General features: G+C 39.5%; 1 protein-coding gene across 1 annotated transcript in view; it reads left to right on the top strand.

Annotated features, from left to right (window-relative positions):
- Ras64B (ras-like protein 2) overlaps positions 1 to 27,500 on the top strand; it is a 109,890-nt gene that overhangs the window by 55,537 nt on the left and 26,853 nt on the right. Inside the window, exon 2 of the mRNA XM_067097921.1 lies at positions 4,278 to 4,365. Within this exon, the coding sequence (XP_066954022.1) occupies positions 4,278 to 4,365 (88 nt within the window). The remainder of the gene's footprint in view (positions 1 to 4,277; positions 4,366 to 27,500) is intronic.

Below are 27,500 nucleotides of genomic sequence, written 5' to 3' on the forward strand. Positions count from 1 at the left end.
AGTGTTGTTTAACTTATCCCTAAGTACCTGCTGGTGTGAGGAATAATACACAAGAAACTGGAATTTTTGCTGCTGATTGTTTGATGATAGTGAAGAGATGGATATGGTCTGCATATGTAGAGAAAATGGGAATATATGGACAGGTGAGTTAGGATCCAGTTTATCACTATTTTTCTGAATCTCACGTAAATGATATCTAGGGTGAAAATATTGCTCAAGTATGTAGCGGGGAGGTGTTTGGAACTGTAGATAAAATGGGAATTTTTGGATAAACGCATCTGTGCTAATATGCCCTGTACAGCCACAAATTTTCATGACTACATAAGTTTCATCGATCCTGGTATTCACTGTAGAATCCCAAATCTCGGTTGGTCCAGCATACCCAATTCAAAAGGGTACATAGAGTACAGGTCTTGTACTCTTGCTCTTGCGAACGGGTACAAGTTTTTATTTTTTTATTTTTATTTATTTATTTTTTTTTTTTAGAAAGTTCAGCAACATAACATATTTTTTGCAAGGATATTGTACTTCTTTTAAGAAAAATCATAATTTTATAATTCAGTTATTCATGAAGGAGCTGTTTTAATTATTTATACACACACACACACACAAAGAGAGAGAGAGAGAGAGAGAGAGAGAGAGAGAGAGAGAGAGAGAGAGAGAGAGAGAGAGAGAGAGAGAGAGAGAATTATCTTATTCAGAGCTTCACCCCAGTAGGGTTAGAAGTTTACCTCATGGAAGCCCTCCTTTTTTATGGTATACATTTTACGATGCGATGAACACTCGCGTAAAGTTTCTCTCCCCCACCATCCTAGCTGCAACCCACATCAATCGTATAACAACTTGGTTCATAATTCGTTGCTTAGGTCAGTGGAGGCCCACATGCCCATCTGTGCTTCCCCGTCCGGTTTTAAATTTGAATACGGGTCGTCCATTTGTGAGCTAGACGCCCTACCACCAAGCTATGAGACTAAGAGAGAGAGAGAGAGAGAGAGAGAGAGAGAGAGAGAGAGAGATAAAACGCTCGTCATCCAGGTGCTCTCTGTTTTGATTAGCGAATCCATCACCTTTGTACAGGTAAGTTTTTCAACTGAAGGTGGGCCATTAGGTAATTAACATACGGACAGGTATGTAAACATTGACAGGTGAAGGAGTCGCCTTGTGGTAATGTATATTTTGATTTTCTTTCAGAGAGAGAGAGAGAGAGAGAGAGAGAGAGAGAGAGAGAGAGAGAGAGAGAGAGAGAGAGAGAGAGACCAGGACTCACTTGTCAATTTAGAGAGAGAGAGAGACTAGGACCACATGTCAATGAAGAATGAGAGAGACTAATTCACTTGTCAATGAAGAGAGAGAGAGAGAGAGAGAGAGAGAGAGAGAGAGAGAGAGAGAGAGAGAGACTAGGACCACATGTCAATGAAGAATGAGAGAGACTAACTCACTTGTCAGTGAATAATGAGAAGAGAGAGAAAGAGGGGGAGAGAGAGAGAGAGAGACTAGGACTCACATTTCAATGAAGAATGAGAGAGAGAGAGAGAGAGAGAGAGAGAGAGAGAGAGAGAGAGAGAGAGAGAGAGAGAGAGACACTAGGACTCTCATGTCGATGAAGAATGAAAGAGAGAGAGAGAGAGACTAGGACTCACATGTCAATGAAGAATGAAATAGAGAGAGAGAGAGAGAGAGAGAGTAGGACTCACTTGTCAATGTAGAACTCCTTGTGGTCTCGAAGGTATTGCCAATATATTGTGAGGTGTTGATTCTGGCTCTCAGCACGACGCCGCCATCTTTCTTAACCCCCCCGCCACTCCCTTCCACAGATCTCTCCGGCGATGTATAGTTGCTTACATTGCGCGAACAATGTAAACAAACCCATGTGTGTCCTTTGCGAGTGCTACTGAGAGAGTTCCTGTCGTTCGGAAGGGTAGAAGAAGCAGCAGCCTTTATGATTTTATTTATTTTTTTTTTATTCCGTTTATTTTTTATATTTTGATTAGTTGTGCTTTATTCTGGGGTTCATTGTATTTTGCCTTTAAAGCCCATTAGGTTGCTATTTTGTTTTTTAATTTTTATCATTTTATTTTCACTCTTTTTACCCCTTTTATTTTAATATTTTAAGCATTTTTACTTTGATCTGTTATTCCCCGTATTTTGCCTTATATACCTTTTAGTTTGTCCTTGTATTTCCTTAATCATTTTATTCTGCACTATGTTCTGTTAGGTCATGCCCTTTTGTGCCTTTTGAGTTACCCATGTATATCCTTAATTTCTATAATTTTATCCTTCACTTTATTGTTTTAAGTCATGCCATGTTGCCTCATACTTCTCCATTTTTGCTTCCTATATCCTTGTCCCTTGTCCTCTGATTCCGCGATGCGTATCAGACAGTTTTTCTAATTAAAAGCAAACCCTTGCTGCTTATTTTCACAGTGGAGTGGAGCGAGGAGGCGAACGAAACTTGTTTGCACAGCGTTTAAAACAGGCGTTTTCATTAGGACTGGAGCGTTTAGTGTTATTCGAAGCAGGGCGGTGAAAGAAACGCATCTCGGATTCGTCTGCTATTTATTTACAGTGTCCTGGGATGCACCAGCGGACTCGAGAGAGACCCAGGACCCGTTTTCATCATTCATACTGTGCGTGTGTTTGTGCGTGTGCGTGTGTGTGTATGTGTGAGCGCGCATAGAATTGCGCAGCCAGAATCGTAAATTCATAATGTATGATGATTCAGATACTCTCTCTCTCTCTCTCTCTCTCTCTCTCTCTCTCTCTCTCTCTCTCTCTCTCATGCCTGATTGTTGATTTTATTTAGCTTATGGTTCACTAATTTTTTATTGTATTTATGAGACAATTGTTTCTTTGATTTCTTTTTGTATTGTAAAATGCTTTTAGCAGCATTTAAACCGAGGAGAGAGAGAGAGAGAGAGAGAGAGAGAGAGAGAGAGAGACGGGAACCCGGGTTTCGAGTCTTAGATTTCAGGATATCTCACATGGAAGTAACGTGAGTTGAATTGATTTAAAGTAACTCGAGATGAGGATACCTGGGTAAAGCGTCCCCGTCGTTTACACCATCACTCACGTCTTAAATAACAGGAATACCAAAAGCAGTCTTTAGATAGCGCAGGTATTCAGAGGCGTCTTAACAGTTAATAGACGAACTCATAATAATGAAATGCATGAATGTAGTACTCATGAACAATGAATTCTTTGGAAGCTTGAATTTCAAGTCAGTGGCTCCTGTGGGCTTGTTCCATATGGATATGTTTCATCTTCTGAATAATAATAATAATAATAATAATAATAATAATAATAATAATAATAATAATAATAATATGCCACAAATATGTTAACAGGCTATGGAGCCTTCAAAACCGGAAGTAATGCACATCATTGTAAAATGGCGAGATCTAGAGATAATTTCCATGGGAATATATCTGCAAAAAGTTAATGATATCAGGAAGGTCACTTAATTCTGTAAATGTGCAGCATTTGGCAAGTCTCAAAGACATACGGGTGAGGATATGACCTTCTCCCACATGCGTTGGCAGAGGTAGTTATTGTTTTTGTATGAAGGTTGGCGGGATTTATAAAACCGCCTGAAAATGACATTTGCCCCTTTGCTGAGCTGAAAATATCCGAGATTCGTCTTAAATAGATTCTTGAAAAGGCTTGAAATTTTACAGAGTAACAAATGCCTTGGTTGATGATGGCAGAACTATGTGCTGGTTCTACTTATCAATTAAACTTGGTGCAGTATTCGGTAGCTATGACGTCACGTGGCTATTTGAAGATGCTGTGACCTTTCTCAGTTTATTTACCGTTATTAGTAAAGGGAAAAGGGTAGCTATGACGTCATGAGGTTATTGGAGGATTCTGTGACCTTGCTCAGTTTATTTACCATTATTAGTAAAGGGCAAAGGGTAGCTATGACATCACGAGGCAATTGGAAGATACTGTAACCTTTCTGTTTATTTTCAGCTATTAGTAAAGGGCAAAGGGTAGCTATGACGTCACAAGTTTATTGGAAGATTCTGTGACCTTGCTCAGTTTATTTACCCTTATTAGTAAAGGGCAAAGGGTAGCTATGACGTCACGAGGTAATCGGAAGGTTCTTTGACCCTGATCGGTTTATTTACCATTATTAGTAAAAGCATAGGAGCTGACATCCTCATCCCAAAATAATTGCACAGAATTTGAAGTCTAACACCCTCCGAGAATACAAAAAAAATTGAATAAATCTAATTATTACTGTTATTTTGCTAATTATTGGTCTTGCTATTTTTCAGAGTTATTTCGCCACCGACTACGACCCAACGATAGAGGATTCCTACACGAAACAGTGCGTCATCGACGATGTTGTTGCCAAACTCGATAGTAAGTACATTCGATCGCTTCTGATTCGAGAGGAATAAAAGTTAATTGCTCTGCGTTGATTTTGGCTGGGCTTTGTCTTGTATCTTTTGTTGTAATTCATGGTTCACACACACACACACACACACACATATATATATAATATATATATATAATATATATATATATATATATATATATATATATATATATATATATATATATATATATATATATATATATATATCAGATTATGTAAAATATACATGTATATGTATACTGCGTATGTGTGTGTATCTGTGTGTATATATATATATATATATATATATATATATATATATATATATATATATATATATATATATATATATATATATATATATATATATTATATATATATGCACACACACGCATACACACACACACACACACACACACACACACACACATATATATATATATATATATATATATATATATATATATATAATTTAATTTTACCCACTTGTATGAACATTCAGGAAGCACTGAATTTAAAACAAGTAATGTAAGCGATGCACCGCTATTTTTGACGACATAGCTGCACTATCTCTCTCTACAGGTTCCTTTGCTCCCCAGTAGCACAACATTGCACTCAACTCGTCCTCATCAGCCAGTCTGTCTCTCTTTGTGCCCTTAATATCACTGGACAGTAATTTTAATCCTATTTTTTTACACGTAATGAGGCCGTGCATTCTTTTCTGATGAGTCAGTTGACGTTGTTCTAGTATTGTCTAATTTCTTACTACCCAAAAATATTAGCGATTTTTTAAATTTTTGTAGTTGACTGTTCAGTCAAGAAGTGATTCTAACGTTTTGTTTATTAAGAAATTTAAATTTAAAATGATTCTCTTCGTTTAAAAACGGTGTTATTTTTATGGGAACCCTGTGGGATGGGCAGATTTGAGTCCTTACGTATTTAAAGCTTGAATGGACAAAGAAATACGTAACTAGAGTTACTAGTCTTTGTAAAGACATTTTCTGTCTATATGGTTGTTCGTATGTATTGTAGGGCATCCTGTTATAAATATATACGGTGTGTAGAGGTGAAGTTTGCTACACCTATTGTGGAGATGTTCTGTGTGTTAGGGATACAGAATGAATATATCTCTCACTCCGTAGCTCGGCCATATATGATTAGGTGGACGACGGTGTATCTACATCGGGCAGCTCAGCACTGGTAGACCTATGTTGTTACTCATGAAGATAAACATACAGGTTGCGCATTCTCGTGAAATTTTATATATATATATATATATATATATATATATATATATATATATATATATATATATATATATATATATATATATATGTATATATGAAACTGAGCATTATATTAATGCTGCATAGTCAGCGGCAAACGCAGTCAACCCTGGTACTCCCACCCACCACCCCATAGCATTTAGACGTGCTCCTCACTTGAGCATAACACGCACGCGCTAGGACTCTTAGGAGGAAAGCGGATTTGTCCTTGGAGCCATATTGGAGTTCTGGAGGGGTTGTTGGGGCGGGGGGCGGAGGTGGGATTGAGTGTAGCTGTGGATATGCTGTTGCGGTTTATGGTTGAGGGCGGGACGTGGGTGGATTAGTCGGTGGTGCGGGTGGGGTTGTGCATCTGGGCTTGGGTGTGGGGTGTGGGTGTGGCGTGGCTTCGGCGTGGAGTCAGCCAGCCAGCCAGCCAGCTCCAAAAGGGTTGTTTGAGAGCGTGGTCGAAGACTGGTTGGGAGACCAGGCCGCTTGGTGTTCGGGAGTCATCGCCGCGCTAATGTCCTGATTGCATTGTCCTTTTTGCGTTGATTTTTTTATTTCTAATTTTTTTCGTAGTTGTTTTTGGGTCTCAGACACACACACACACACACACACACACACACACACACACACACATATATATATATATATATATATATATATATATATATATATATATATATATATATATATATATATATATATATATATATATATATATATATATATATATATACACATGTGTGTGTGTGTGTGTGTGTTTGTGTGTGAGTGTGTTAACTTGAAGGGTTTCCCCAACAGGGGCGTCTCAAGAGGAGAAAACTGCCAAATTCATACCTTCACTTCTGAATCATGAGTGAACTCCCAGTGCAGAAAACTTACACAATTTGCAGATTATTGCACCAAAAAGAATTGCTAGCAGTGTGTGGAATCCTACTACACCTTCGTGGTCATTGGTGTTATTCGTTTCCAATGTTTTTTTACACCATCTGTCGAATGGTTTCTTAGTTCCTTCTCTTCTCCTTCCTCCTAACAGTTCAGAATGATACACTCTTTTTATCAACTTAGTGCTGTGTTCTCTCCACACGACCAACCCATCTTAGTTCATTAAAGCTAACTTTTTTTACCACTTTTTCCACTTTTCTCACCTGCTTACTTGTTCATATACCACATGGTGTACAAATGGTTTATCTCAACAGCTTTAACCCTTTTTAGTTTTCTGTAAAAGAAAACAATTTAGATGGCTTTGTCTATCCGTCCGCACTTTTTCTGTCCACCCTTAGAGCTTAAACACTACTAAGGCTAGAAGGCTGCAAATTGGTTTGTTGAGCATCCACCCTTCAACCATCAAACATACCAAATTGCAGCATAGTCTTAGTAGTTTTTATTTTATTTAAGGTTAAGGTTAGCCATGGATCGTCCGTCTGGCAGCGCTTTCCGGAGGCGTCGCCGACGCACCTTCACTTGTTCGCATATGGGGATCAACTGAGCGGTGAGCGCTGCCTGGTGGTAGCTGAGAGTTTCATAACAGCATTATTAGCTGTACAGAAAACTCTGTTTCGCCTTAGAAACTTTGGCGCTTTTTTTCTTATATTATTCACATTCAGCAACTTTGCTTGATCTCCATGAAGGAGAGTAGCTCAACAATCCCTTCCTGCACGAACTTGAGATTCAGTGGATTGTGACTCCCGAACACTTGAGCAAATCAGCCATTTCTATCCTTCCATTACATGCTAGCAAAACCATTGCTGTCCCTCCATTATAACCATATGGTTGCTCACATTAATTTACTCATTCAGACTTTCACTTGTTTCTGTAGTTTCTTTGTGGTGTCTCCAATCAAGTAAAGATTCCGTCCTTTGTATGATTTCGTGTATCAAGCTATTAAGGAAGATATCAAACAACTATGTTACACGTCCTAATCTCAGACTTACTTTTTATCAACTCATTCACTCCCATCTACATATTATAACCACCTCTTCTGTTATAGCAAAAATTGTCTTACAGTCTACCTTCTGTATCATAAGCCCCTATCATCCTCCACACTGTCTAAATCGGTTCTTATTCTAAGTTATTTGTATGTTCATGCGCGCCATTTCAAGCTTTTCCCCCTTTTCTTTCAGAATTCTCACATAAATGTTGTATAACAAACATATCCTCTTCTTTCTCTGAACCTACACTGTTCTTTAGTGAATCCCTTTATCGGCTGGTGTACTTGATTAATGAAAAGTATGCCATGTAACTTCCGTATTTTATTGGGCAGCGTTGCATTTCACGTTTTCTTCCTTTTCCTGTAACCTCTTATTGCATTATTCAAACTCATCTTTCTCATCCTCGTTTCCTGTACTTGAATCTTTCCTTTCCATTTGGCCCCTTATTTCTTTTTTTTTTGCTTTGTTCTTTCATTCACTTATCCGCTTTTTCATATATCCATTGAATAGTGGCTATCAAAAGAGGACTTTGTTCTCTCCAACTTATTTTGTTTCCTGCAGATTCCTTCTTATATCTTTCCAACCTTCACGCCTACAATAAATTCTCCCAGAATAATAAGAGACATTGCATTGGACTGGAAGTTCTTGTAGAAAATGCTTGGATTTGCAAAGTCAGATACGCAGCTGACAGGTGCTACAAAGGAGAGATAGAAACAAAGAGATGGTTTTTTTTTTTTTTGCCTTGGCCGTGTTTTTGCAAGTGCAAAAGGAGTGTAGTAAATTGTTTGAATTGCATAAATGACACAGAAAAACTTGAGGATTGTGGGTTGTTGTATATTATGTATGGTGGAATTTGTGTATATATATTATATGTAATATTTGTATATATATGTATAAATATATATATGTATATATATGTGTGTGTTTATACACATATATATACATATATATGCATATAAATATATTATATATATATCATATGCCCCTCGACCTACATCGGTTGGCTGAGATTGTGTTCGGTTTCTGGCTCTAGATAAGTATTGTGGGATGAGGTTGCTATCCCCATGCCCTTTTCAATCCTGGCTTATGACCAGTTCCGCTCATACCATACCCCTAAGGTCTGTTGAAAGTTTCAGGAAGCTGTTATGCTCGACAGGTGCGTTGATCGTATTCTTAATCCTTCCCTTTTTTATCTGGATTTGTTTCCGTCATGATGAGTGGAATAAGAGGGAACGCGAGATCTGGAACTTTGGGATGAAAATGCTATTCATTCTGATAATTCCAAAAAAATTATTAATTGTTTTTATTTATGAATCTGTTGTCAAAATATGGTGTGTAGTGATAGACATGCTTTACATTTATTATGTAAAAGATTTATGAATTTAACTGTGATTCAGTAAATGTGTGATGGACGTTAAGCTGTACATCTCGAGCAGTGATCTATATTTTTTGTAAACCAGGAAATATCAAGGACGCGTACCAAAAAAGCTATGGAATCTTGGAACAAATAATTTCTGAAGCTTTGAATCACACTACGAATCACAAAAAAAAAAAAAAAAATCATACGTCGGAGGAGATAGCCTGTCTGCTAAAAAACAAGAAAAATGGACATAAATCGTTGTGATTCTCAGGTGCTTGGAATTGCCGAATACAATTATTATCGAAGTTTTGAACCTTTTCATTTTTACCATTCGTCAAAGTTGAAAGATATTATTATTATTATTATTATTATTATTATTATTATTATTATTATTATTATTGTTTATTAGCAGGTAGGGTGGTTTACAATGGCTGGGTTGGTTAGTAGGCTGAATTTCGATTGGCTGTGGCTTGATGGTAAAATCTGTCCTGTAGGCGTTGTGATCTTATAGGCCTATACCATCCCGCCTGCTATAAATACCTGTGCTTCATGTATTATTATTATTATTATTATTATTATTATTATTATTATTATTATTAACCTTTTGCTGTGGTTCGCATCGCTCTTTATAGCTGGGTGCCCATTTGGGTTTAGTGATTATTTTCTCAAAGGCCAAAATTGTAGCATTTCTTCGCTAGACCGTAGATACTATGATAAAGTTCTCTGGTCTTTTGTACATTTCCGTTTATTACTTTTTACTGTTTCGAAAATGAAACTTTTAGTGTAATCTACGAATCAGAAAAGTTTTCATTTGTCTTATGCTGCTGCGGTTGCATTCAAAGTGGATATTTGATGGGCCAACCGAATTAACTTTCGTGTTCTTTATGTCCAAACAGTCTTTTTTTTTCCAAGATCAGTGGTGCAGGCGACCAACTGCTTTCATATAGCGTCAGCATTGAAGATTAAACCAGAACATAAGCATCACCCCCGGAGAAAGCGATAGATCTTCCAAAGGAATAGCTGATGTCCGCCCACAGCCAGTGTAGTATGAGTGGTGTCCTCCAGTAAAGGAGTAACACCCCCCCCCCCACTAAAACGACCGAGGATGTATACACACTGACCTTGTAAGTTAACGCTTCTGATAACAAGCTGGGTTATATACAGAGCCTGAGTTTTAAGGAATTCTCTGGTAGTGTACCATATTTCAGAAAGGATTTCTGACACATGGCTATTTTAATTCTTAAATTGCTTTTCCAGATGTACCAAGGAAATTCAAATGGCAGTTTTGTTAACAATATAGAGATCGTATATTTTGTGCCGTTTGTTTATTTTTATAGAATTTTTTCCACCGAGAGGAAATAATGCACTTGAGATCTGAAGATCCGTGAGAATGCACATTGATTGCGTTCTGCTCTGCAGGTCTGGTCTAGGATTCACTCATGCACAACTCTTCAGTGGCACTCGTGTGTCCTTGTGACCCATTGCAAATGCTTTAGTGGTACTACAGTAGTGTGACATTGTGACTTGCTGCCACTCGCATCAGAATCCTGTATGATCAGTTGGAAGTTTCAGCAACAAACGTTTTTTTCCCCCCGCGATATCAAAGGGCAAGCGTTCTAATATCCGGTAAGAGGGCACAAAACCTGACCCGATAAGAGTTCATTTTGTTCTTGAAAAGCTTCTTTTATGTCTCGCGCTGATTTGGATTCCATTCATGTCATTTTATTGAAAAAATAAACTCTTCTCCAAACACTTTCATTTTGACACAAGGTTCCTCTTAGAATAGAATTCATGCTCAGGGGCAAACAACATCTGGTCATGACAGTTCTTGGGTGGGTGACCAACAAATAGGTGCATAAATTCCTGTGAAGATATCTGTGAACATTGGCATGGGCTAACAACCTCATTCACACCAGGAGACTATCGTTATTGGCAGTGGGTCACAATGAAGCACAGAAACGAAGAGAATCACTCGAGGACCACCACGAAAAGGAACAAAGCGACGACAACATTCCAAGAGTGGCTGAGATTTCAGTCTGGTTATCAAAAGGCAATTTAGGAAGTTGTCAATAGACCTCGATGAAACCGGATGGAGGTCGTCCTCCAACAGTTGCACACACACACGACTGGCATGAACTTGGGCAAATTGGGTTCATTGCTGTCAGCTGCTTTGTCTGATCCCTGTTTTTTTTTTTTTTTTTGTTTTTTGTTTCTTTGAATATTTCGACCTGAGAAAGACGAAGACGTGAGCAACTGCAAATTTATATCTAGCACAGAGCGGAGGGGGGGGGGCGGCAAAAAAGGAGTAGTTAGGACAGAAGGAATTTATACATTCTTTGAAATTGAGTTTAATTTGTGTGTGTATGTACTGTGTGTGTGTGTGTGTGTGTGTGTGTATGTATGTATATATGTATGTGAGGTCGTAACAACTTGCTTGTGGTTTTAAAGACTCATTTTATCCGTTGGTGTTGATGTTTTTATTTTTATCGCCATCATCAACGGATATCATTATCAGTCGAATGTGTTTTATAGAACTGTGTTTGGTGGGGTGTAATGTACAGTATATATACATATAATTATACATACATATAATATATATATATGTGTGTGTGTGTGTTTAAAATGTATGTGTATATACAGAAAATTTTATGTAGAAGTATATGTAAAAGAAAGACGAATAACCAAATGTCACTAAAATCACAAAACAAAGTACCGTACAACACATTCGAATGGTAATAATAAACCCTGATGATGGTGAGGACAAAAGCATAATAATAATAATAATAATAATAATAATAATAATAATAATAATAATAATAATAATACCACCAGGAAAGAATATATGCAGAGACTTAAGCCGATACTCAAGTCAAAACTCAACGCCGGAAACATGACGAAAGTCATAAACACATGGGCAGTACCAGTAATCAGATACAGCGCATTAGTAGTGGCGTGGACAAAGGTTGAACTCCGCAGCTTTGACCAGAAACTAGGAAACATGACAATACACAAAGCACTACACCCAAGATGCAAATACAGACAGACTATACATAACACGAAAGGAAGCGGGGCGAAGGCTACTAAGCACAGAGGACTGCGTCAACATCAAGAGCAGAGCACTGGGGCAATATCTGATAACCAGTGAAGACGAGTGGCTAGAGAGCACATGGGAAGAAGGACTGATAAAAGTAGACGAAGACCCAGAAATATACAGAGACAGGAGAATTAAAAACAGAACAGAGGAATGGCACAACAAACCAATGCTCGGACAGTACGAGACAAACTAAAGAACTGGCCAGAGATGAAACATGGCAATGGCTACAGAGTGGAGAACTCAAGAAGGGAGCAGAAGGAATGCTAACAGCGGCACAAAATCAGGCCTAAGAACCAAATATGTCCAAAGAACAATAGATGGAAATAACATCTCACCCATATGAAGGAAGTGCAATATGAAAGACGAGACCATAAACCACATGGCAAGCGAATGTCCGGCGCTTGCAGAGAACCAGTACAAAAAGAGGCATGATTCAGTAGCAAAAGCCCTCCATTGGAGCCTGTGCAAGAAACACCAGCTAGCTTGCAGTAATAAGTGGTACGAACACCAACCTGAGGGAGTGATAGAAAACGATCAAAGATCCTCTGGGACTATGGTATCAGAACAGATAGGGTGATACGTGCCAATAGACCAGACGTGACAGATAGGGTGATACGTGCCAATAGACCAGACGTGACGTTGATTGACAAAATCAAGAAGAAAGTATCACTCATTGAAGTCGCAATACCATGGGACACCAGAGTAGATGAGAAAGAAAGAGAAAAAATTGATAAGCATCAAGACCTGAAAATAGAAATAAGGATATGGGATATGCCAGTGGAAATTGTACCCTAATCATAGGAACACCAGGCACGCTCCCAAGATCCCTGAAAAGAAATCTGGAGAAACTAGATGCAGAAGTAGCTCAAGCACTCATGCAGAAGAGTGTGCTGTTAGAAACAGCGCACATAGTGAGAAAAGTGATGGACTCCTAAGGAGGCAGGATGCAACCTGGAACCCCACACTATAAAAACCACCTAGGATGACTGTGACAGGCCAAAATAATAATAGTAATAATAATAAAATCCGAATGTATCTTTCTTGTTTGTCCGCCCCGGGTGGGGGTGGGGCAGGTAGGGGATCGGGAGGGTAGGGGAGACAAGACCCATCCACCCTCGTCCTGCAAACCTGTTTGTCCTCCCCGGGTGGGGGCGGGGTAGGTAGGGAATCGGGAAGGTAGGGGAGACATGACACATCCACTCTCCTCCTGCAAACCTGTTTGTCCACCCCGGGTGGGGGCAGGGGAGGTAGGGGATCGGTAGGGTATGGGAGAAATGACGGGCAGCGCCGGGTATCCAGCGCAGTGTAGCGCCCGCCATCAAGCTCGTAATAATAATAATAATAATAATAATAATAATAATAATAATAATATCATCATCACTGCAGCGTTTAGGTCTCAGCCGTTTCCTCTGCTCATTAAAAAACAAGTATAAAATGCGTCGAAGAAACAATCGAGCTTCCTGTACAGCGTGTAATCAAGGCCATCGGAAATGGATCTATCTTTCGGTGGTCTCGGTATAATGCTGTATGAGCCGCGGCCCATGAAACTTTAACCGCGGCCCGGTGGTGACCTATCCTATATCGTTGCCAGAAGCACGATTATGGCTAACTTTAACCTTAAATAAAATATAAACTACTGAGGCTAGAGGGCTGCAATTTGGTATGTTTGATGACTGGAGGGTGGGTTATCAACATACCAATTTACAGCCCTCTTGCCTCAGTAGTTTTTAAGATCTGAGTGCGGACAGAAAATGTGCGGACAGAAAAAGTGCGGACAGAATAAAGTGCGGACGGACAGACAAAGCCGGCACAACAGTTTTCTTTTACAGACAACAAGACAATCTTCAGTTTCTTATCATAATGGAGACCGGATGCGTTTTTGTCTCATTTTATTCTTTCGCTTCGTCTGCAGTTTTTCTTCGACGTTTTCCGGTAGCTGCTGTCGTTTTGGGAGGCACGATTGCGGACTTCTCTTTCCACGTTTTTATCTCTCTCTCTCTCTCTCTCTCTCTCTCTCTCTCTCTCTCTCTCTCTCTCTCTCTCTCTCATTTTTGTTTGGTAATGCCATTGTTACCATATATTTTAATGCTGACTCTCTCTCTCTCTCTCTCTTCTCTCTCTCTCTCTCTCTCTCTCTCTCTCTCTCTCTCATTTTGTTTCGTATTACTATTATTACAATATATTTTAATGCTGACTCTCTCTCTCTCTCTCTCTCTCTCTCTCTCTCTCTCTCTCTCTCTCTCTCTCTCTCATTTTTGTTTGGTAGTACCATTATTACCATATATTTTAATGCTGACTCTCTCTCTCTCTCTCTCTCTCTCTCTCTCTCTCTCTCTCTCTCTCTCTCTCTCTCTCACACACATTTTGCCACGTCTGGAGGCACAGTATCTGTAGCGTTCAAAGTCCTGGACGCCAGCCAGGATGTTGTTGTCGGTGCTTCCGCCGGTCGGTCTTTTACCGCCGAAGGGGATTTTTTGGGGGCGAGAACGAAGGTCGTTCCCTTGCAAGGTAATGGCGAAGGGTGGCGAGTGTGCAGTACCTGCCTGAGGAGGCGAGGGGAGAGGAGGGAAGGGCGTGGGGGGTGGTTACCTGGGGCGGGGGAGACGGGGAGTGGGTTAAGAGTCGACAGCGCCTCGGCGTCTACGGAACTCGGGTTTCTTGGACTGTCTGTCGTGTCTGTCCTATACTTTTGTCATGTTTTCACAGAGTCTTTTTCTGCCTGTCTGTTTTATTTAAAGAATCTCTCTCTCTCTCTCTCTCTCTCTCTCTCTCTCTCTCTCTCTCTCTCTCTCTCTCTCCTTACATATCTCTGTACTCTCTCTCTGTTTAAAGAAGGGTATTCTCTCTTTCCATACATGTCTATATATATCTGTTCAAAGAAAAGTCTCTCTCTCTCTCTCTCTCTCTCTCTCTCTCATATTACATGGCCAAAAAAAAGAATGTCAGCAACCATGTTTTTCAGCAGTTTTCATGAAACAGATCTTGAATATCTTTCTGGTCGCCTTTTTGCGAAGAGGCCGAGTCAGCTTACCACTCTAAATTTAGCACTGCAAGAGACATGAATACTGGCAGGTCAAATGACTGTGGAAACACAGGAGGAGGCTCAGAACTCCAAGTCTGATAGTGAATGGTTTATTTAGGACCAATTAAGCCAGTTGACCCCTGTGCCTGAGAGTCCAGTTTGTAGTGTAAAGCCTCTTATATAAGGAACAAATAAGGCCATTAACCAGAATATTTATTAATTAAACAAACGAGGAAGAAGTAGTAAAGGCTAGAAGAAAAACGAATATATATGAAAACAAATTAAGAAGTAAATTGATATATTCATATACATAAAATGGTGAACAATTAAGAAAATTTTAGCAAATATGTATGACACCTTAGATGAGCTGACTCTCTTTTTAAAATTTGATTTAAATCCGTTGACGATGATGAAAATCATTTCTACATATTAATTAGACAGAAGGTTTTGCAGCACCAGTAAAAGCACGTTTTCCACCTTTACTCGGGGAATTAGTTTGCAATGTTTCCTGCCCTCCACTACCTAATTTTGGAATTTGCTCCATGCTTCCGTTTTCCTAGACTTAAATCCCTCCATCCATCCTGTCCGGTGTTTCCGTTTTTCTTCTCTCATTCTTTCTTGTCCCCTTGGTGTGTGACGTAATGGAACATAGGGTTCGAACGTCCTGCATTTCCTAATTAAAAAAAAAAATGCGCTATGCTGTTACTATGAGGATTGGATGATTTTTACGGGTAATATTAGTGAAATTCACGTTTTTGCTGGATTTGAGTTTTCCTCGAAAATACGAGTATATTGAAACAAACTTGTATACCGGATTTAGAAGTGAACTGCCATTCGATCTTGGAATGTACCCTTCTGCACTTCGTAGGATAGAGTTCTTTTGAACAGAGAGGGAGAGTGTCCCAAGTACTCTGGTTAAGGGAGTGAGTCAGTTCTGTGTACTCAGAGAGAGAGAGAGAGAGAGAGAGAGAGAATTTTGATCCTGTGGATGAGAGAGAGAGAGAGATTTGGATCCTGTGGATTGTTCCTCTAGTTGAGAGAGAGAGAGAGAGAGAGAGATTTTGAGACGAGAGAGAGAGAGAGAGAGAGAGAGAGAGTTGGAGAGAATTGGCTAAGAGACAGAGAAAGAAAAAAATTTGGTCCTCTGTTCAGAGAGAGAGAGAGAGAGAGAGAGAGTTGAGAGAGAGAGAAACTTTGATTCTGTGGATGAGAGAGAGAGTTGAGAAAGAAATTGTTCATCTCCTGGTTCAGAGAGAGAGAGAGAGAGAGAGAGAGAGAGAGAAATTTTGGTCCTCTGGTTCAGAGAGAGAGAGAGAGAGAGAGAGAGAGAGAGAGAGAAAACTGCCTCCCATGTAAACTAGCTGAGAGAGGGAGGAGAACGGAGAAATTTTGGGCGAGCCGTTATCAATGAAGGAGATTAAATAAATTTTAGAGGATGTGTGAGAATAGGAGAGGATTACCAGTGAATTTAAAAGATCGGTTAGTAGTGAAAGAGATATGCAGACAGTTTCAGACATATTATCACTGTTGTTACGTCAGAGAGAGAGAGAGAGAGAGAGAGAGAGAGAGAGAGAGAGAGAGAGAGAGAGAGAGAGAGACTTTCCACTCCGATTCTCCGCCGAGAGTGAGCAAGGGAACGCCGCGGTAGTTCTCTCTCCCTTAAGTCTTGTTTCAGGGCGTCTTTGGGTCCTCTCAGAGTACGTGGCACTGAGTCCTCCCCGCTGAAGGGCTAAGTGAACGCCCTAGATGGGCATGGCGCGGGCCAACAACCGAAAAAAAAGTGAAAATAAAATGCACCCAAAGCCACACACACACACACACTGGCTACCCGAGGCCATCGTCCTGTTTAAATTGCCTTCAAGGCCACAAATCATCGCCCCTTCTTTCGCTACCGTTCATTCGAAGATCCTCTCTGCTCTCTCCCACGTAAGGGGGTAGTGCCGTCAGTGCACCTCACGTGGTACACTGTAGGCATTACTCAAGGGTCTTGGCAGCGTCCCTTCGGCCCCTAGCTGCAATCTCTTTCATTCCTTTTACTATACCTCCGTTCATATTCTTTTTCTTCCATCTGACTCTCCACCCTCTAACACTTTCTTAGTGCAACTGCGAGGTTTTCCTCCTGTTACACCTTTCAAACCTTCGTACTGTCAGTTTATCTTTCAGCGCTGTATGACCTCATACATCCCAGCGCTTGGCCATTGGCCTAAATTCTACATTCTAATCTATTCTTTTAGCTCTCTCAACGTCGTAGGCCCACAGGCCTAGCTGTGACCGATTACCACTCAAATCAGTCTCCCACCCCCCTTCCTAACCAGTCTTAAACCGTCTGAGAAGTGAAAGAGATGTTATTAATTTTTTGCCGTGAAGAAAAATGAGAGTAGTTTCCTCAAGAATGCCCCATTTTCGTTTTCTTATTTTGTTAGTGAATTGCTGTGCTCTTTCAACATTTTTTTTTTTTTTTAACTCGTTTCCGTTTTACTGCCCTTGATCTTTTCTTATTCCCAATGTCACTTTCTCACACTTTCTCTCGGCTGTCAGGTTTCTTTGTTAGAGAATTTACTTGTTTTATGATATTGGAATTTCTTTTGTCGCTTTTCATGTTTCCCATTCTGGCGTTCTGTTCCGTAGAAGATTGCTTTTACAAGTTGAAGGTCTGGTAGTCTTGTCTCAGTTGAGAGTTTACTACTACTACTACTACTACTACTACTACTACTACTACTACTACTAATAATAATAATAATAATAATAATAATAATAATAATAATAATAATAATAATAATCAGTAACTGCTTGCATTGTATTCATTATGTGAATTTCCTTACACATTTTGATCAACATTATTAATAATAATTATAATATTAATAATATTTTTTGGTATATGGAATCTAGTTTGTGTTTAAGGAAATTCTCAGTGGTCCCCTTCCTGACTGACTGAGCTTGGATGGTATAGAATAAAGTCAGTCTGAGTTTAGTTGGGTAAAAAGGCTTGTTGGGGGGGAGGGGGTGGGGGTTCAAATCTAAAGGAAGTGTTCATGAAAATGAAGTATAGTAAAAACAAATGATTACAATAACATTTTCAGGAGTACTGTAATTTCAAAATACATAAGTACTACAAGTAGTGTTAAACATCAACTGTACCCATATATAAAAATGAACGAAGAAGGTAAAGATACTACTGCCAATAATAATAATAATAATAATAATAATAATAATAATAATAATCGGTTGCTGTTTGCTTCCTATTCAGAATGTGGATTTCCTTTCCGGAAGCCTTCACTCATCCGACGGATGTTTGTTTTGTCCCTTTTAAAGGTTAAATGAGCAATGAAACGTATTATTGTAGTTTATTTGTGTCTACGGCTTCGTTTTACCATTCAGGGGATCTGCATGAATGAACAATATGGCTCCCTTAGTGAATCTCTCTCTCTCTCTCTCTCATTTCAAAGGTCGAGAGTAAAGGGTCGAGTTTAAGCGTGTGTGTGTGTGTGTGTGTGCGTGCGTTAAAGGTAGGGAATAGAGGTTCTTTCTTATGAGGAATGCGTCAGGCGAGGGATGCACTGGTTATACCGTCTTCCTCTTATATTTTTGTTCGTTAGCTCATTCGATTCATTGTTCTATCTGTGACTGATTTTGCCCAGAGAGTTTTGTCTTTGACGTCCGACGGGGTTGGCAGTCATGATGCGGGGAGGAGTGTTAGGAAGCTAACACCAATCGGAGCAGTTTGTGGAATGACATTTTTTGAAAGACTTGGAAATATGTGGCAGTATGTAGGGCGTGAAACATGTGCCATATCTTTCATCTCAGGAAACATCATTGTGCTGAAATTTTGATCTTCAGAAACATTTGGTAGATCGAATCTAGTTTGTATGTTTAGGGAAATTCTCAGTGGCCCCTTCCTGACTGACTGAGCTTGGATGGTATAGAATAAAGCCAGTCTGAGTTGGGTTGGTTAAAAAGGCTTGTGGGGGGAGGGGGTGAGGGCTCAGATCTAAAGGAAGTGATAATGAAAATGAAGTATAGTAAAAACAATGATTACAGTAATTTTTTCAGGAGTACTGTAATTTCAAAATACATAGGTACTGGAAGTAGTGTTGAACATCAACTGTACCCATAATATAAAAATAACGAACGAAGAAGGTAAAGATACTACTGCTAATAATAATGATAATAATAATAATAATAATAATAATAATAATAATAATATGTGAGCACACATCAACTTAAAATTGTTGCGATAACGATGTATTTGGCCCTTGACAAGACCACCGAAACCTTTATTTATTTTCGCTGCCTGACAAATTGCTTGTTAAGGGCATCTTCGCGAACCGGAGGGTACAAACCATGGGGGAGTTACAGTGATGGGAGGAAAGGGGGCGTGGTATTGAAGGGAATAATACAGGATGGGGGTTGGAGGAGAGGGCTCGGGGTTCCAGGGGCGTGGCAGAGAGACCCAGTAGTGGTTTTTATTATTAGACGAAGCTGTGAGTCATTCATGGTTGAGGACACTGGTACCGTGTAACTCGCTTTCGTCACATTTCTGGTGAACCCACCACTTCGGTTTAAGAACGAGTATTGCGTGAGGCGTGTGCGCACGCACCCTCGTTTTTTTTATTTTTATAATTTAAAATGATTTAATACAAATATACGTACATAGAGTATTGCGTTACACGTCTGCGCTAATCTTAGTGCTTCCTACTTTTATGAATTTACGAATGTGACAAACGCACTCGAATCTTATCACTTATTACTCCAACGAATTTTACCAACATCCCATTGCGCTTTGCACTTAAATGAAAGGTTGGGATGGGGATGTGGGTGGGATATTATAGGGTAGATAACTAAAAGTGTAGTGAAAAATATTCGTTAGAAATGTTTAAGATTAAAAACAGGCAACCAGTTTTTCTCAGCTCTTAAAAGTTCAGTTATTGTAACAGCTTGATAATAGTTGTTTTAAAAGGGGCGTGGGGCCAGCAGCCCCATCCTCAGCAATGAATGTTTTGAAACCACAATCTCGGAGTCTCACGTGACCGGTAGTGGGTTACATTAAGTTCTCTAAAGCGGAGAACGTCGGGATGGGCAATTAAGTGCCCTTTGGACTAGGAAGAATGTGAACTAGAATGAGAGGAAGGAGAAAAAGTAGTTTCTTGCCAGGAAGGAATGAAGGAGAAACAAAAAGTGGTTTCTTTCCAGGAAGGAAGGAAGGAGAAAAAGTGGTTTCTTTTTTGGAAGGAAGGAGAAAAAGTAGTTTCTTTCCTAGAAAAAAGGAAGGAGGAAGGAGAAAAAGTAGTTTCTTTCCTGGAAAAAAGGAAGGAGGAAAAGTAGTTTCTTTCCAGGAAGGAAGGAAGGAGAAAAAGTGGTATCTTTCCAGGAAGGAAGGAAGGAGAAAAAGTGGTTTCTTTCCAGGAAGGAAGGAGAAAAAGTAGTTTCTTTCTTGGAAGGAAGGAGAAAAAGTATTTTCTCTCCAGGAAGGAAGGAAGGAGGAAAAGTAGTTTCTTTCCAGGAAGGAAGGAAGGAAGAAGAAAACGTAGTTTCTTTCCAGAAGGGAAGGAAGGAGAAAAAGTGGTTTCCTTCTTGGAAGGAAGGAAGGAGAAAAAGTAGTTTCTTTCCTGGAAGGAAGGAAGGAGGAAAAGTAGTTTCTTTCCAGGAAGGAAGGAAAAAAGTAGTTTCTTACCAGGAAAGAAGGCAGATGCGATTTTCGAAAAAAAAAGTGAGATTATAAATAGAGTAGAAGGAAGATAAGAAAGGGCATTGGTTATAGCAACAAGAATCACGGAGTTTGAACTGTGTTTGGACGCAGATCACTATTATTATTATTATTATTATATATTATTATTATTATTATTATTATTATTATTATTATTATTATTATTATTCTGTTAAAAAGAATGCCAGCATCAGTGGAATTGATTTTATACAAGATCTTTTCAGTTCTTCTTATTCTTCTCTTTTCATTAAGGTTGATATCTGCTAAGAACTGGCCGATGTACATGATCTGGATAAGGGGAAAGCCAATTTATGTACTGTACATGGGCAGATATCAGCCTTGAAGAAAAGAGAATAGTAAGAAGAACTGAAAAGATCTTATATATAATCAATTCCACTGATGCTGGCATTCTTTTTAACAGAATATGCTTAAAAGAGAGTGTGCGCCCTTCGTATTATTATTATTATTATTATTATTATTATTATTATTATTATTATTATTATTATTATTATTATTATTATTCTGTTAAAAAGAATGCCAGCATCAGTGGAATTGATTATATACAAGATCTTTCAGTTCTTCTTATTCTTCTCTTTTCATTAAGGTTGATATCTGCTAAGAACTGGCCGATGTACATGATCTGGATAAGGGAAAGCCAATTTATGTACTGTACATCGGCAGATATCAGCCTTGAAGAAAAGAGAATAGTAAGAAGAACTGAAAAGATCTTATATATAATCAATTCCACTGATGCTGGCATTCTTTTTAACAGAATATGCTTAAAAGAGAGTGTACGCCCTTCGTATTGTTGTTATTATTATTATTATTATTATTATTATTATTATTATTATTATTATTATTATTATTATTATAACACTGATGTGGAACAATCATACAAAACCATCAGCTTGTGTGAAATATGATTCCACACTGGATATCGCTGCGACCGGAAGTCCTATATTATGTACAGTTGACCTTTCAGAAAGATATCTTCATATCATTCGGATTAGTCATGAAAGGGCGAGAGAAAAATTTTTTCGTGAAATGTAAATGACGTTTCAGCTTCAAATTCTTTGCAAGTCAGTTGTTCAGTTTATGTAAAAAACGCATGGCATGATTCTCTCTCTCTCTCTCTCTCTCTCTCTCTCTCTCTCTCTCTCTCTCTCTCTCTTCTCTCTCCTCTTTTTGTTTTCTGTGTAGTTGAATAGCTTGGTATTGTTATGGTAAAATAAAGGAAAATTTTGGGCTGCTACCTGTGCGTGTGTGCGTGCGTGTGTGTGTGTGTGTGTGTGTGTGAGAGAGAGAGAGAGAGAGAGAGAGAGAGAGAGAGAGAGAGAGAAGAGAGAAAGCAAATTACAAATCATGTACGCTCGACCAATAAAATCATTCCATGTGCACACACACACACACAAATTACAAATTTGAGCTCGACACACACAGAAACAAATTACAAATTTGTAGGCTCGACCAATAAAATCACTCTATGTGCACAAAGAGAGAGAGAGAGAGAGAGAGAGAGAGAGAGAGAGAGGCTTAGACTTATTAATGTAAAATGCCGGGCTAGTCTTAAGGGATGAAGTTGTGTTCGAGTTGGTTGTTTTGGGGAAGGAGGGGTGGGGGTTGGGGGGGGATGACATGCGGGTTGAGTTTGTCCGTTCCCATATGGGGTCAGCAACATCACGAGCTTGTTCTCTGTCTATCTGTCTGTCTGTTCTTTTGTTCATTCAGACATTGTGACGCTCAATCCATGTTTCTCGTTTCTTTGAAAGGCGTTTAGCAATGTGTGTCAATTCTCCCTTTCTTAATTGTAGGCAGAACCTCTTGTTTAAGTTGTCTTGAATCACCCTAGTTTTTTTTTTTTTCTCAGTTTTGCGTAACCTTTTGTGATGCTATTAATGCGGATTTCGACATCGCCTCTGAATGGTGCAGAAAAATAAGATTGGTCCGTTTTAAATCTCCCAAGACCAGTTTCCCCTGTGTCTTCTGATGTTGTGGTTTCTTTTAACAAAATCCCCTAAGATCAGTTTTTTGTAAGTCTCCTAATTTTGTTTTCCCTCCCCCATCATAATATGTTGGAGAACATTGAAAATGAACCCATGTTTTTCAGCATTTTCTTTTTTGAAGATGGGGAATCTTGGGCAGTCTCTTTAGAGAGAGAGCAGCATCCGTAGATGTATTTGGATTCGATCTTGCTGTATGGAATATCATTGTCACATTTGGGGAGGCTCTTCATTCAATAAATTCAAAGGTTTTCAGTTTGATAAAACAAATCTCCGCTTGGATTCACTTCAGCTCTACCAAATAGTTGTCTCGCACTTCTTGTTCTACAGATATTACCGTTGACAGTGCTCTCGAGAGCTTCAAGATTTTGAGCTATTTCTTTCTTCGTGACCTTTTAGTTCACACGACGCTTCGCACTCAAGCAAGTTTTCCCCCCCTTTCTCTCCCCTTTCTCTCAAGGATAACAGAAATTTTAGGAAGTACTTAATTTTTAGAAGTATGCTGTGTTTATATGAGTTCCACCTCTGTAATGATGTCGTTTTTCGTTCCTATGGGGCTGTTTCTTTGCATAGGGAGTGGCCCCTTGATTTTACATAGCTCTTCTTTTTGTAGGGACCGTCCATGAATTTAGACTTTTCCCATGATGCTTCAGTTGGTCCAAACTGAATCGTGTACTGTGTATGGTTAAATTTTCTTTTTACAGTGTGGCATTTATGTGCAATTATTCAAACCTGGTATATCGTTCTCTCTCTCTCTCTCTCTCTCTCTCTCTCTCTCTCTCTCTCTCTCTCTCTCTCTCTCTCTCTCTCTCTCTCTCTCTCTCTCTCATATTACGTGCATCAACTGGCAGATAATTAAATAATTCCTTACTACACCATCTCTCTCTCTCTCTCTCTCTCTCTCTCTCTCTCTCTCTCTCTCTCTCTCTCTCTCTCTCTCTCTCATATTACGTGCATCAACTGGCAGATAATTAAATAATTCCTTACTACACCCTCTCTCTCTCTCTCTCTCTCTCTCTCTCTCTCTCTCTCTCTCTCTCTCTCTCTCTCTCTCTCATATTACGTGCATCAACTGGCAGATAATTAAATAATTCCTTACTACACCTCTCTCTCTCTCTCTCTCTCAACTGGCAGATAATTAAATAATTCTCTCACCCTCTCTCTCTCTCTCTCTCTCTCTCTCTCTCTGTCAGGGAGAACTAGAGTGTGGTAATCCTCTGCTTACTAGAAAAATGGCCACGGATTGCTGGCAGATGAGGGCGTGACTAACTTCCCATATGGCCTTAGCAGGGTGCCAGTGTCCCGCGTTATAAATTTTCAGGAGCTTAAATGATTTTGTGGGATATAGAAGCTACTGTTAGTCTTAACACTGTCTTCTTTTATATATTTTTTACTTTATTTTTTTGTTACTATTAAAACATCTTGGTGCGGGCGCCTTTCTCTGTGGCATTAAGGAATCTTCGGATTTATCTGTTTACATTTCTTTTGGAAGGAGAGATGGTACGAGATGATAAATATACTTCACATCCACACTTTACTCACATGAAGGAGAGTTGGCACAACAGACCCTTCATAAATTCCCACCTTCGCTTCCGAAGACATTCCAAATATCCACTGCTACCTGTGTTGCTCCACCTTTTCACTTTCTCATGCTACCGTCTTCCGCTATGTTTACAACCAAATACTTAAACGAATTAACCAACCGCTGCCATTCTTCCATCATCAATATTAACATTTATTACGCCATCTTCCTGGTTTCAGTTTACCCTTATAACCTTACTCGTGTTTCACACTTACTCTCAACTTAATCATCTTGCAGCAAATTCTTTTACTAGTTTTTGCAGTTTCTCTTAACTACCATGATCAGCACCATATCATCTGAAAACATCAACCACTCCACACTCCACTGAGGACAAATTTCCTTATCTCACTCCTTTTCAGCAACATCCACTGTCCTTTCTCCGACTTCTTGCATCACTCTAGCCATAAAGGTGTTGAACAGCCGTGGAGACATAACACACCATTCTTTCAGACCCACTTTCACACCAAACCAGTTGCTTTCCCGTTGACGTGTTAAAGCACATGCTGCACTTCCTTCATATCATCTTTTCACCATTGTCTGTTGCGTAGAATCTATATTGTACATTCTCAATACCCATCACATTGCCACTCTGTCATTTCTGTCATAAGTCTTTTCTAGATCCATATGTGCCACCTGATACTTTTTTTTCTTATATTTGCAGTGTTCTTGCGTAAATGTTTTATAACTTGACACTTGATCCATACATCCCCTTCCAGGCTGTCCTTCCTTTACTAACCCTGTTGATTTTCTTGCTTTGTCAGTCAAAATTTTACCATACACTTTCCCAGGAATACTATGTAATGCTATGCCTCTGTAATTATTTTATTCTCCTCTGTCACCTTAACCTTTTTTTTCATGGAAGAATTATTCCTCTCACCCATTCCTTCGGAACGTCTCTTCATCCAAATACACCTTGCAAATCTTGGTCAGCCATTCAGTGTCACTATCCACCATATTGAAGCATCTTGCTCTTAATGCCATCAACTCCTGGTGTCTTTCCATTCTTGAACCTCTTGATTGTTCGCTTTTCATCATCAGTCACTTCCTCATGAATTGTCAAACTTACACTAACCCTGTCCATTCTTGCATCATTCATTTCTGCCTTTTATTATTATTCCCTACAGTCCTCTCTTCTATTCCCCACATTCAAAAAATCTTCAAAATACTCTGCCCATCGACCCTGGATTGTGTTTACCCCAGACTACGTCTCTCCATTTGCATTTTTGTTCCGGGACGCACTTGTTTGTCAACCTTTCTCTCTGTATTTACTTCCCTGTAGAACAACTTCTTATTGTCCCTGAAGTTTGTGCTCACTTTCTTCCTCCCCGTTAATGTTACATGCCTTTTTTTCCTCCCTCATATTATTCTTGTCTACAATATCCATCTTTTGCATTCCTTGACGTGATCCCTCAGATAATGCAAAATTGCATCCCAAGGAATCTTCTCTGTTTCTTCACATTGTATTTCCTCATCCCATCACTAACGGTTTTTATTAACTCTTCTTATCTTTCTACACCCACACATTCCCTGCTGTCCCAGTTACTCCATCATGAAATTTCACAAACTCCTCATGCCACCCATCCACCTTTATCGTCATTGCAGTAGCATACTGAGATTGTTGTTGGCCTCAAGAGAGAGAGAGAGAGAGAGAGAGAGAGAGAGAGAGAGAGAGAGAGAGAGAGAGAGAGAGAGAGAGAGAGAGAGAGAGAGAGATTGGGGGTGGGGGGCGCTCGTCTGTCATTTAAGGAACATTTCTTCCCCAAGGGAGTTCAGACCCTGGGCTAGGCGCTCCTGTGCCTTGGAGCACTGTAATTTCTGATAATTAGGAAACAATTACTTGTTTTTGCAGCTTGTCCCGAGTCAGTTCGGTTCTACCCGCTCGGTCACCTCGTACCGCCACATCAAGAGTACAGGGATCTGCAATCCCCGAAAACCTCCGTATACTGATCAGTTCCTTTTCTTGCCTGTTCTGGTTGCTGCTTCTGCACTCCTCAATTGGTATAACTTACCCTAGAAGTGGATCTGTCGGTTCGCAAATAGTTAGACCCCACTCGTGTATTTTTCTGTATATTTTTTAACAAGACAGTTCAGACATTTTTTTTTTTTACTAGCCATGTTTTCTCTCTTCATGCAAGACGGGGCTAGTAAAGCCTTTGAATTGACACCAATATAAACCAGTTCGTTTTTACATAAATTTCTGTCGACCTTTTCAGGACAAGGTCAGGTATGGGAATTGGATGTCTGTTCTCGTCGGCTTTCAAACAAATACCTTTATGATGTTTATATTTTCGAACTCTATTAAGCGAGGTAGCTACATTCCCATCCCGCTACAGCGGCTACACACACACACACACACACACACACACACACACACACACACACACACACAACTCAGTATTTTTTTCGTGTGCCCAAGAAATCACTGACCCCCATCAAAGGTTGACAAGGAGGCACGCTCGACTTTCTAAGTCGCCCGATAAGAAGGATAAAAAAAAATCTGGTCTATATAGGTGATCTGTCAGTTATCTCCCACGTCATCTGCCAAAAGGTTACTTGTCAGAAATTAAATGGGGATCTGTTTTATTCTGATACACGGTGCTGCACAGGCGTCGAAGTGACAAGGATTTTTTTTTTTCGTAGATTGTGGGTACGTGTTGCTTGCCGAAAATATCCGTCAACAATTTTTTGATATAACGAGTGTTTTGTGCAAGTGCTAAGGCTAAAGTGATGCGTCTCCGAATGTCCTTGTCATGTCCAGAATTAAGTTGTTTTAAGTGTAATTGATGAGCGTGTGTCTATTTGAAAGAGAGAGAGAGAGAGAGAGAGAGAGAGAGAGAGATACTAGTGAAAATCTATACTAAATTAGAGAGAGAGAGACTTTGATGTTTATACTAGTGGAAATCTATACTAAATTAGAGAGAGAGAGAGAGAGAGAGAGAGAGAGAGAGAGAGAGAGAGAGAGAGAGAAAGAGATCTGACGGGGGAAGAGAGATATTTCTGTTAGTGAAAGTCTCTACTACGATGGAGAGAGAGAGAGAGAGAGAGTGTGTGTCCTTGGCATCAATCTTTACCGCAGAGAAAGCGAGAAGTTGGGTTGTAAGGCGAAGCATCACAATGTCATTGATTTAGGACTATGCCAAAGTGGCACGAAAACGAGGTGATGCATGACTCGAATA

Source organism: Macrobrachium rosenbergii, chromosome 54 (genome assembly GCF_040412425.1).
Source record: "Macrobrachium rosenbergii isolate ZJJX-2024 chromosome 54, ASM4041242v1, whole genome shotgun sequence".
Taxonomy (NCBI): Eukaryota; Metazoa; Arthropoda; class Malacostraca; order Decapoda; family Palaemonidae; genus Macrobrachium; species Macrobrachium rosenbergii.